Source organism: Kogia breviceps, chromosome 15, assembly GCF_026419965.1.
Source record: "Kogia breviceps isolate mKogBre1 chromosome 15, mKogBre1 haplotype 1, whole genome shotgun sequence".
Classification (NCBI taxonomy): Eukaryota; Metazoa; Chordata; class Mammalia; order Artiodactyla; family Physeteridae; genus Kogia; species Kogia breviceps.
The window spans coordinates 7,371,795-7,384,120 of record NC_081324.1 but is presented as its reverse complement, the minus strand read 5'-3'; the positions used below and the strand labels follow the sequence as shown (position 1 = coordinate 7,384,120).

General features: G+C 38.3%; 1 protein-coding gene across 4 annotated transcripts in view; it reads left to right on the top strand.

Annotated features, from left to right (window-relative positions):
- The window catches only part of DOK6 (docking protein 6), a 407,473-nt gene that overhangs the window by 300,541 nt on the left and 94,606 nt on the right, over nt 1-12,326 (top strand). For all 4 annotated transcript variants that reach the window (XM_059041423.2, XM_067014381.1, XM_067014382.1 and 1 more), the window contains exon 6: nt 10,876-11,008. In XM_059041423.2, coding sequence (XP_058897406.1) covers nt 10,876-11,008 — 133 coding nt within the window. The remainder of the gene's footprint in view (nt 1-10,875; nt 11,009-12,326) is intronic.

Here is a 12,326-nt window from a genome sequence, read left to right as displayed (position 1 = left end):
AAGCCAAGATATGCCTCCTGCATTAGTCAGGGTTCTTCGGAGGTACAGAGCAACAGAACTTTTAAATAGATAGATAGATAGATGGATAGATAGATAGGTAGATAGAGGGGGGTTATTATAAGGAATTGGCTCACAGGATTATGGGTGGGGGGAGAAGTCTCACAATGGAGACTTCAGTGGCCAGCTGGAGACCCAGGAGAGCTGGTGGCATAAACTCCAGTCCAAGTGCAGGAGAAGACTGATGTCCCAGCTCAAAAATAGTTTGACAGACAGCATATTCTCCCTTATCCCACCTTTTGTGCTATTCAGGCCTCCAATGGATTGGATGAGGTGCACTCACATTGGGGAAAGCAGTCTGCTTTATTCAGTCCACTGAGTCAAATGTTAATCTCATCCAGAAACACCCTCGCACACACACCCAGAATAATGTTTAGCCAAATGTCTAGGCACCTATGGCCTGGTCAAGTCGACACATAAAATTATCCATCGTCCTTGCCTTAAAGAGTGGACTGTTGACTGTAGAGGTGATATCAGGATGTAAGGCAGAGAGTTTGAGTGAGAATTTCCAAGAGCAACCATGTGACATTAGACCTCGATAAATGATAGACCGGATGGATCTAAGATGGGTGCAAATGAACCTTGATATGAGCTATATGTTCATGCTGATCTTCTGCACATCCCTGTCTCATGAACTCCTGGACAGCAAGATGACTTTGATTAACTCCATTCTCTTCTCCCTTACCTGGAAGTTGTTAAGCAGGAAAAGGAAAAGTACCCAAGGCAAGACTAAGGTAACACAACACAGTACATCATTTTAAAGGCACTGGCTGCCTTTTGAAATACAAGCATAAATAGATGAAGTTCGAAGCTAACTAACCACTTAAATGGATCTGTAAGCTTAGTCATGAACTGCTTCTGTATTTGAAAGGGATCTTAACAATCATTTAGCCAAACCTTCTTACTTTAAAAACAGGAATACTGACACTCAAAAATGGATAAGAAAAGGATTACTAATAAGTTTTTTCATTTATACAACTTGCATTTCACATCTTTTTACATCTTTCAATAACAGTGTTTCTTTTTGTCATTTGCATCGCTCCATGACTTGATGTGTGTAGGAATCTAGAGACTTTGATGTAGACTGGAAGTGAAGATGGATCAGAGGTGGAGATTGAAAACCTGTTCAAACATTAAAAGGAATGTATTCCCAGGAGTCATCTCCTTTAAGGAATGATGACTTGTATCTCCTTAGTCTCTAGATTTTTGAGAAGCTTTTTGAATTAATGTGATTTTTTTTATTTCATTCTTTTTTAAAAAAATTTTATTTATTTATTTATTTATTTTTGGCTGCGTTGGGTCTTCATTGCTGCACGCAGGCTTTCTCTAGTTGCGGCGAGTGGGGGCTACTCTTCATTGTGGTGTGCAAGCTTCTCATTGTGGTGGCTTCTCTTGTTGCAGAGCATGCGCTATAGGTGCGCGGGCTTCAGTAGTTGTGGCACGCAGGCTCAGTAGCTGTGTCTCTAGGGCTCTAGAGCGCAGGCTCAGTAGTTGCGGCACGTGGGCTTAGTTGCTCTGTGGCATGTGGGATCTTCCCAGACCAGGGCTCGAACACGTGTCCCCTGCATTGGCAGTCGGGTTCTACTTTGAAGGTGATTCAAATTGTCTGTTCACCATATGTTCAATACAGATACTTTTAAAGAAAACAATTTAAAGTTTAAGTGAAGTTTAAAAATTAAGGTTTAAAATTTACTAACCTGGAATGATGACATTTGAAATTACTTTAAAAACTAAGTAATTGCATTTGAAATTCTTTAATTGTTTAAATTTAAGTATATTCATCTTTTACCATGGCATTAATTTTAATTTCTGTTTCTAAACAAATGAAAAAGCTGTAGTTGACACATATGCCCACATCCTTTGTAATACCAATCAGTATTCTCCCTGATTGGTATTACAAAGGATGTAATATTCTACCTTAGAATGATATGTTTTGTACCATTTTACTGGGTGATTTGTTTTGATAATGGCAGTAAAATAGTAAAAGTTATACTCTATCAGTGATCTGTCAACCTAAAACCTCTAGAGAAAATTTTAACACAATAAGGATAACCAGTTCGATTCTTCAAAATGTGTAATTATGTTATGTATTTCATATAGCCATTTACTCATTTACTGAGTTTTTAAATGAAAAAGTAAACACATAGAAAGATGGGTAGATAGATAGACAGGTAATGAGAGCAAATGCAATTCATGAGTTAATGTTTATTATTTAATTATTTTTTAAATATGATTTTTTAAAAATATAGTCTAGAAGCTAATACAGGGCCTGACACATTATTGGCTGATGTCCAAAAAAATCAATGAATGAATAAATATAACCGAAGAAGAAAAGGCAATATAACCAACATAAAATTAAGTATAGTCTTAATTTTTTTCTATTTTGGCTATAATTTAAACACTTTTCTCTGTAGTCACTTGAGACAACAGAAGTATCTTTCAAATAATTTTAAAATTACCTTAATTAACTATATTTAGAGCAAAAAGAACAAAATGTAATTTTAAACCCTGATTACATGCTCTTTTGCTCTAAGGGAATATAATTATCTCATTTTTAGGCTCCCCTCAAAATGGTAAGAGAAGGAAAACTCTTCTTTTGCAATTCAGTGTCTAAATATTAGTAACTTGCATGATAAGCTAAAAAATCTTCCAACCGTAACTTGGCAAATTCACTTTAAAAAGGAAATGTAATTTCTAAATGACAGAATTTAAACTTTTGCTTGACTTATTTTGTCTTTAGCTCTTCCTACAAAAATAGGTTTCGGTTGTTTCATATGATATACACACAGCCTCCCTCAAACAATATTAAGACAGACTAAGTGTGTGTCAGCTGGGAGCGTTAGAACGTATCAGCTCTGTTTTCCTGTAGATTGTTTGGTCTACTCCTTTCAGGAGAATATGTTAACACTATAGGATCATTCTTCAAAGAAAATGTCTTTCTTTGATATTTTATTTTGCTTTTTTTTTGCTATCCAGAACTACAATTTCAGTACCTGTCAGGAAGTCATCATAATGATAATTTTCAAGTCATTTCGGTCAACAAACATTTTTGGAGTGCATTGGGTGCTTTTTGTGGTTGACACTTGGGGCTTACAGATGTTAAAACTCCTAATCCTCAAGGAGTATGCAATATTTTTACAGTAAAGCCACCAGATGCATATAAAATTAGCTCTAAACCTTTTAAAATGCTTTTTTTTCCCACTAAAACTTCATAAACACAATGTAAGAGTATAATGAGAATGAGAATGTTAATAATTTATGATCATGCTTTGAGGTAATTAAATAGCAACTGAAGTCCTATGGGTTATTTACATCTTCACCTGGTGGATTTTTCACTTTTTGAGGCAGGAAGGAAGGTAAGGAGAAGAACATCTTATATGTATATTTTCTCAAGGATTCAGTAAAACCAGAACTTCAGACTGCTTCAGGGAGACTCAACTGGCTTTTTCATTGAGGTGAAAAACCAAAAGAGAACATTTGGCAGTAAGAAAAAGTAAATAGAATAGAATAATATGAAAATTTGGAAAATATATGTAAAGATGGAGATATTTTAATTAATGTGATTATAATTTGTACTCATCACTGAGTACACAGGTGGAGGAATTGTAGAATTTTGGAAGAAACTTGTACACTAGAGATCATTTATATCAATTCTTTCATTGAAACTCAATTTTATAAAGGATCAAAATGGCATTTCAAGCTAATTTGCAGCAGAGCCTGGACTAAAATCAAGATCTCCTTGTAGGATGGAGTCTCTCAACTTGTTTGAGGTACAGCATTGTAGCCCTAAGGTACCAACAGTGAGATAAGCAAGAACAGCCACCATATGCATTAAATGTTTAAGAACATACAGTAGTCCAATCAGGAGGCAGAGAGGATGGCAGATGTTCTGCTGAATCTTCCTCCTTATAAAGGACTTGAAGTTGGGAGTCCAGGGCATGTTTGAGTCCAGTTCAACAGTTTTGATTGATTTACCTTCATGTGCATTTTAAGGGTGCACATATGCCATTGAGGTATGTGTCTTGGGAACCTGATTTGACAGAAAAGGAACAGCAGCAAAGAAGGAGAGAGCTTTCAAAATATTTTATCCCGAGCCCTGTCCTAGCTCTGTTTCTCTATTACAAAAATTGTGATAATGAAAGAATTATGCGTGCTTTTCTGCTTCTTATCTTGAATGAATGCAATTGGGCTTAGTGATGATGAGCTTACACTCCAAAATCACACAGCTACGTTCAGATCACAGCTCGACCACATCAATTTTAAAGATCTTGGGCAAATTTATTAGCCTCCTTAGCATGGTGTTTTCTGTAAAACGGAGGCAGTGAGAGCTTTGTAGGGTGTTGTGAAGCTCAGTGAGGTAATGCACATACGGCATTTATCACCATGCCTGGCACTTGTAGATGCTCCCCGAAAGCTAGCTGTTATCATTCTCCTCATTGCTGTGGGTATTGTTTCAACGCTCTACAAACCAGAGCTCTCCATAATCCTGGTCCCTTGAAAATCAGATCAGATGCCTGTGGTACACTGGAAAGAGATTAAATGTGTATAAATATATATACTGTGTGTGTGTGTGTGTGTGTGTTTAAATAGGAAGGGAGGCCTGCAAGTCATCAGTGCAGTGTTGTATAAGTGTAACAGTAAAAGTGTACACTCGGCACTGAGTATCCGTGGGTTCCACATCCGCAGATTCAACCAACTGAGCGTTGACCTGCAGGTGCAGAACCGCTGAAACTGAGGGCCAAGTGTACTACATCACTTTGTATGAGGGGCTTGAGCATCTTCGGATTCTGCTATCCAGCCCTGGAGCCAGTCCCCCGCGAGCACCGAGTGCAGCCTGTTATTTGCTAAGGGACAGAGACTGAGCTGGGCACATCATAAACACTACATCTTCACAGAAACCCTGTGAGGGTCCTCAGACCTTTGCTTTAAATTTTAATGCGGTTGGCTTTTAGTTAATTAAATTCAATTAATAAATTGATAGCATTCCTTTATTTCATTTGATGGTTTACATGAAGAAGAATCAGCGAATAGTGTCCCTCCCATACTCATAGACCACCTGTCACGTTCACTTCACCCCCCCGCAAATAACACGGTTACTAGTTTCTTGTGCATTCCTCCAGAGTTTAATGTACATGTAAGCAAAGATGTATATAAATTCTTCCCCACATACTTTTTTACAAAACTGTTAGCACACTATATACATTATATTCTCCTTGTTTTTTACTAGCTTAGCAATATGTTTTTAGATATCTAATTATTTGGGTAGTAGTAGTAGTAGTAATAATAATAGAAGTACTATTTCATATTAATAAGTTACAAACACTGTTTTAATATTTACATATATTAATCCATTTAATGATCAAACAACCCAATGAAAAAAGTACTGATATTATACCTAACTTACAGGTATCAGAAGTTATCAGTGTTGTGAGTTTCAAATATTTTTCCTAGTTTTGAATTTGCCATTTGCTATCTTATGATTTCTTACTTATTTTTTTAATTGTTCACAGGCAGATTTATCAATCTTTTGTCACTTTTTGCCTTGGATCGTAGCTTGAAACCCCCTACATTTTCTGAGTTTACATAGGAATTCTTTCCTACTTTCTTCTGGTACTTTTTTGCTTTTGTTTTTGCTTTCTCTGGAATTTATATCAGTGGAGGTAGAAACGGATCCAAATATTTTCCCAGATGGCTGTTGTCCAAACCCAGTTTATTGACGAGTCCAGCTTTTCCCTCACAGATCTGCGACAGCACTTCCACCACGTATTGAGCTCCCGTATGAACTGGATCTGCTTCTGGACTTTCTTTACTGTTGCCTTCATCTGTTTGTCCATTTTGCTTGTAATTTTTTTACTACGGATAAACGTCTGACTCACTAGAGCTTTAGACAGAAACTTCAGCCTTTTCAAAGCTGCTAAAAAAAAAAGTAAAATGCTAGCGTTGTTAAGTGACAATAAAGATTAAACTGTTATCAGGAAAGAATTGTTAATTGGGTTTAACTGCTCTGCAGAAGAGCTGTGCCTTTAAGAATTTCATTACTTTCTATAATTAAACATTAAATTTTAAATAATGAGTAGAAACACCACTGGGCTTTCAGCAAAGTGCTTTACACCATTGCTGAGAGTTTAAAATTTCTATGTGCATGGAGGATAAATATTTGGTCACTAAATATACACACAAAACTGCAAAACTCACTGCAGGAGTGAAATTATATGCTGTGAAGATGGACAAAATTGCCAGAGGTTTACAAATTCATCCCTAGCAAATTATGTCTAAAGACCCCCAGAGAATTATTTTAAAGTATCCATTTTCACTTCTTAAACTGTTGCCTTAACTTCTCACTTGGTAGATTTCTTTTGCTTGCCATTTGGAAGAAAGGCTGGAATTCTGATGCCACCCCTTCATAAAGAGCTAAGTTTGAGACGTAAGGACAAGAAAAGGAGGGCAGTGGTCTAGCGATTAGGTGGTAGCGGCTTTTTCTCAAGTGAAATTGCCTCCACGGCACCATCTTTTAGGATTATTTCTCCCCTTGAAGGGAACTTTGAGACCCATACATGATGGAGTGCCTCCTTGGAGTTTAGTTTCCTCTGAATACAGACATTCTCAGGGAACTCTAGTTATTTCTTATTTGTTAGAACACAGTAGAGACGAGACTGGCAGTACTGTTATTTCAAGGGATTCTGGAAGGGAATGGTGAGGTGGGATAAAGAAAGAGAGCATGCCCTCTTAAATCCCTAGAGAAATGGAATTTGAAAAAGAACCATTTAAGGAAAAGACTAGGACTTTTAATATTCTTATTACATCAAAATATATTAACAACCTACCACCTGCTGGCTGTCTTGGGTGGAGGAGACTCCAGGACTATCCTCAGGCTCAATGATTCCCTAGAAAGACTTGCAAGGTTCAGAAAACTATTATGCACACAGTTCTGGTTTACTAGAGTGAAAGGTACATGTTACAATCGGCAAAGAGGAAAGACACGAGGATGCAGACAAGGAGGGACCAGGCACGCACAAGCCTCCAGACCCCCCTCCCTTGCAGTCACACGGGGACAGCAATGGTACATGACAGTAAGCGTGAGGTGTTGGGAACCAAGGAAGCCCCCCCGCCCACGAGCCTTGGTGTCTGCGGTTTTGGTTGAGGGTCAGCTAGATGGGCATGCGGTGTCCTCAGGATCCAGGAACAACCTCAGGCACTCAGACCCTAGCCACCACCAGAGCAAAACAGGCATTCACGGTGAACCACGTTGTTAGGATAAACTTATCTGGTCAGACCCATACAGCATGGCTCAAGGCCTCAGGCACGAGAAACACTCTTATCAGACTGAATATAACAAAGGCTCCAAGGTTGCATTCCAGAAACTCTCCAAGGGACCATCCCCCAAACAGACTTTTCTTCGGGATGTGCAGAGTTTGAGCAACCCAGGCCTGCTGAATTAAGCCTTTCCTGCCCACTGTCACATGCATCACTTCATTTGATTAAAAGAGAAATAAAAACAATCTTGTGACAAAGTCTTGTCACCCCCATTTTGTACACAAGGAGTAAATAGGTGAAATAACTTTCCATGGCCTTCCTCTTGGCCCTGTACTTCTTCCTGCTCGCATTTACCACTGTCAGTGAGTCAGTTTCTGGACAATGCTTATCTTCCCCACCATTTAAAAAGCCTCAGAGGCGATGAGCCATGTATATTGTTCCCTCCTTTTCATCCCCGGGCTGAAGACAGTGCCTGGCTTATAGTACTAGATAAGTGTGTGATAAATGAATATGACAGGCCATAACATGATTGTTGAAATTTGTACCCTTAGTCTTTCGACTGTACTATTATAGTCTATGCTATTATAATGTCCCTGATATCACAACGTCAGAAAAGAAAAAAAAAAAAAAACCTGGAAATAAGTGTGTCAGTCCTACTTACTTCTTAGAATTTTTATGAATCCCAAGATTATTCCTTAAAGCTGAAAGGGACCTTAGAGATTCTACTCTTTAACATTTTATTTTAGGTAAGAAGAAGTATTAATTTTGTGCCAATACCTTATTAAGTATGGAGATATCATTTGTAATTGTCTATACATTTCAATAAAATTCTAGTTTGGAGTCCGGACAAACATACATTGTCCATATTTTCACTTATTCTTCAAGTCAATGCAGTTGAGAAATGTGCGTGTTAGTGGTGAGGGGTTAGGATATTCAAGTGTAACCAGCACCTCTATCTTAGCTCTTTCCAAATTAGGGGAAGGATTCTTCCAGAGGTTCTTTTGTCCTTTTCGTCACATTTCTTCCTTTCTAACCTTCAGTTTGTTATGTCAAAGTCTTAAGCTGCACAAATACGGCTTCTACTTTGTCCTCCTATGGATCCCAAGCGTCGTGTCCCACCCCCTTGAATGAAATGGGGACCTGCGGAAAGAGTTCTATAGCCCAGTGCTTCTCAAACTACACTGTGCGTACAAATCATACTGTCAAATGCAGGTTCTGCTTCAGCACTCTGGATAGCTCCCGGCGACGCCGGTGCTGCGGGTCTGGGAATCGCGTTGAGGAGCCAGGCAATAGCTGTCAGAATGATTTCACCCTCCTCTTACTGTCCTCTCTTGCACTGGCTGGCTACCACAAAACTGTTTCGACGTATAAGAAAAAGATCTTGACATCTGTTCCTTACCACTCCCGAGAGAACATGTTTTAAACAATAACTGAGAAGAACCGAAACTGTTTCTTCCAACACTGCTGACAAAAGTCATAAATCTGAGCCCATTATACTGAAGACGTTTGATTTCAGCTTGGCTTTAGGTACCTATTGTTTAAAAAAGAGCCCCCTCTGCCTAAAAGTTCTTTGCTTTTTATGCTGGCATGTTCTAATTCCTGGTTTCTTCATCTATGGATGAAGTTTACAGTAGCTTTTATTTCAGAGGCTGGAAATAAAACCCTTCTGGAAGCTTTCAGACTCCCTCACTGGACACAGTGAAGTCCCAGGAAGTGCTAAGTGTTAGACCCTTGTAACTCAGTGACTGAGTATGCAATAACAATTTGTGTCTTCGTTATCGCGTTTCCGAAGGCTAATAATAAGCACTGTTTTTTCCGATAACGATGAACAAAACTCAACGTCAAACAAGACGGGCTCACCACTCACCAATGGTTTTGCCGCCTCCCGCTGCTGGAGTGCTTTGCCCCTCCGAATCAACAAAGAAAGCTCCTTTGTTTCACTTTGTGAAAACTCTTCGTTTTTCCCTCGGACTTTCCATTTCACGCTTTGTGAGTTTTATTAAGATCTCTTTCACAGAAGCTAAGTGCTGGCTGTATGGAGCCCCGAGGGATGGCTGTCACAGCCTCTATAATTTCTGAATCCTCTTGAGACACTTCATTTCTACTCAAACTCCTTGGAGAATCATAAGGTAGAATCGAAAATCTTTTTGGTGCTGGAACACAGAGGTTGGCCTCGTGAGCATTTTGTGCAAATCTTTTGGTGTCGTAGCCTGAAAACGACAACACAGCAGTCCAGTTCGGGTCCAGTTTCTGATTGGGAACACCATACTGATATCCAGTGGGTCTTTCTGAAGGCCTCCAATTATTTTTAAAAGCTGGTTTTAAATATTCATTTAAAATATGTTTTATTTTAGAATGTCTTTATTAATAAAACGTAATCATAATCCTGTTGCCTGAGAAATTGTCAGTGGCTTTAGTCCAATAAAAAACTCTGTTTTAAAAGGTAATTATAGTTAAATAATTGTAAAGGAGTTTGTGTTCTGATTTTCTTTTCCCCTTGAATTTACATTATAGGAAATTTAGGGAGTTCCCTGGTGGTCTAGTGGTGAGAATTCCAGGCTTTCACTGCCGTGGTCCAGGTTCAATCTCTGGTCAGGGAACTGAGATCCTGCAAGCCCTGTGCATTGGCCAAAAAAATGTTTTAATGTTATTATATGCTCTCAGAAATGACATAGTAACAGTTGCGTATTAGTCCATCAGATAAAAATATTATATTTAAGGCAACCATTTCTCTATGGTGGATATTGAGATTAGTGCCATACTTTCTCTATGATGAAAATAATGATAACTAACATTTTTGAGCACTGAATATCTGCTAAGTAACACTATAAATATTGTCTCAAGTCTCTTCACTGTCGTAAGGACCTGATGAGATGGGTATTGTTATTTTTCCTGTTAGAGATGTGCGAAGGAGGTACGGGCAAGTTAGTCAGCTTGCTTAAGGTAACACTGCTGGTAAGTGGCAGGGCCAAGTTCAGACAGATATTCTCACATCCAGACGGAGTCTCCTCTCTGCCATGTTATTTCTTAGGCTATACTGAGATTTACGTAAGGATTCCTCAGTTTAAGTAAAAGCTTCAAACTATATATGCAAATCCTTAAACTAAAAAAGTCTTGGTTCCTACTATATGAGTATAAAATTGCAGATTTTTTCTTAAGTTCTTAACATTTCAAGAGCTATCAAGTCATAGGAGACAGTGCTATGATATCAGAGTGAAGGCTGTTAAAAACAACTATTTGCTTTTATTCTTTAAATATTGGTAAGACATGCACTGTAATAACTGACATCGCTTTTGTCTGTTCCTTTACACTGTTGTGAACACTTCGTCTTTAAAAATCCAAATGTGCGTGGATTTTCACCCTTAGTTTCATTCTCATGCACCATTTAAAGATGCGTTGGTTGGTGGTTCGTTGGTTGGTTTGGTCAAGAATGAATCTGCTTCACTCACTCCTGTGAAAATCAAGGTGGAGGGGGTGACAGGGTGAGGGCATCTTTTACATGGAGAACTGTTACACACTTGAACACATGAAGACCCATCTCTTTCCCTATCTCTGTTCTCACAGAATGTGTGACACAGGAGAAGGACTATTCACTTTTCAAACAAGGGAAGGAGAAATGATCTATCAGAAGGTCCATTCTGCGACACTGGCCATAGCTGAGCAACATGAAAGATTAATGCTAGAAATGGAGCAGAAGGTAAGGCTCCTTCCTGGGTAACCTAACAGCTTGGAAATGAATGTCACTGAGGTCTGATGCACATTGCGTGTACGTGGGTCCTTCCATGACAGCGCCCCAGCGTCCAACCCCATCCCGGCCCCGAGAGCTTGTCCCAGTTACTGAACCTCATCTTTCTAATATCCTCTTCAGCATGTGACAAAAGAAGCCATTTGTGGCCGCTACAGGGAGCCATGCACTTCGTGTATGTACCCATGACCTGTTACCACAGTTACCCAGAGAGGAGTGGAGTGCACAGAGAGTGAAACAAGAAGCAGTGCTCTCTGCACCTCTCCACATGTGGTTGGACAATCAGAGATGCAAATGTGGACCCAAAATAATGAGGAAAATAGGTTTCTACCAGAAAGGATTACACTTTTCTTTTTGTCTTTGTATTTATCCTAGATTCTCTGAAACGTCCAGCTCTTTCTGTGTTTAAGAGCCGATACTAAAATGTTTGCAGAAGGAGCTTATACTGTTTACCAGCTATCTATTATCCTGTCGTGGAACCATGCTATAGTTTCAGGGTCAAGCTAAGAAATAATTTAATAAAGAATCTGAAATAGCAAATTTTACAAGTAGCTAAAAAAAATTATAAGCTTTACTACTAACTTCTTTGAAAGGCAAACAATGGAATTATTATGGGCTATAATTTTAATAGGTCAATATTCTCTTTCTTCAGAATTTAGAGGGATGCATTAGATTCCATCTATGAGAGGAAAAGTGGAGCTTTGGCAAATAGGTGGGTCACTTCCCAGAAAATCTTTCATAATTCTATTCCATTTTAAGACTATGGAGCTTTATATCTAGTATTATTTTAGTTTTGACTTTTCAAATTCTCAAATACATAATATTTTGCAGTATAAAATTATCTTTTAAATGTAAGAAGACAAATAGTCTAGCAAATGATTTTACATTATTTTTAATACCTTTCAGATTTTGTCAATACTACATACACATTTTTCTCTATCTAGGGTATGGTTTAAAAAGCCTTCCTAATACTTAAGGGCAGCAAGTGCAAATCAGGCTTACATTTGGCCTTCAGTGGGGGTGAAAGAGTGACTTGAACATTAATAGGATTATTAATATGAGACTATGGGATTAATTGATGAAGCATCAATAGGAGGTTGGTATGATTTACTCTTCTAGAAAGATTTGGGTTACATTTAAATTATTGTAACGATTATCTAATTAATATGGCATTTTTCTAGTGGCTTAAATCGGGTGAAACAAATGTAACTACCAAGCTTCAAATTATTTCAGAATCTTGAACATTCATTATCAGCCCATATTTACAATC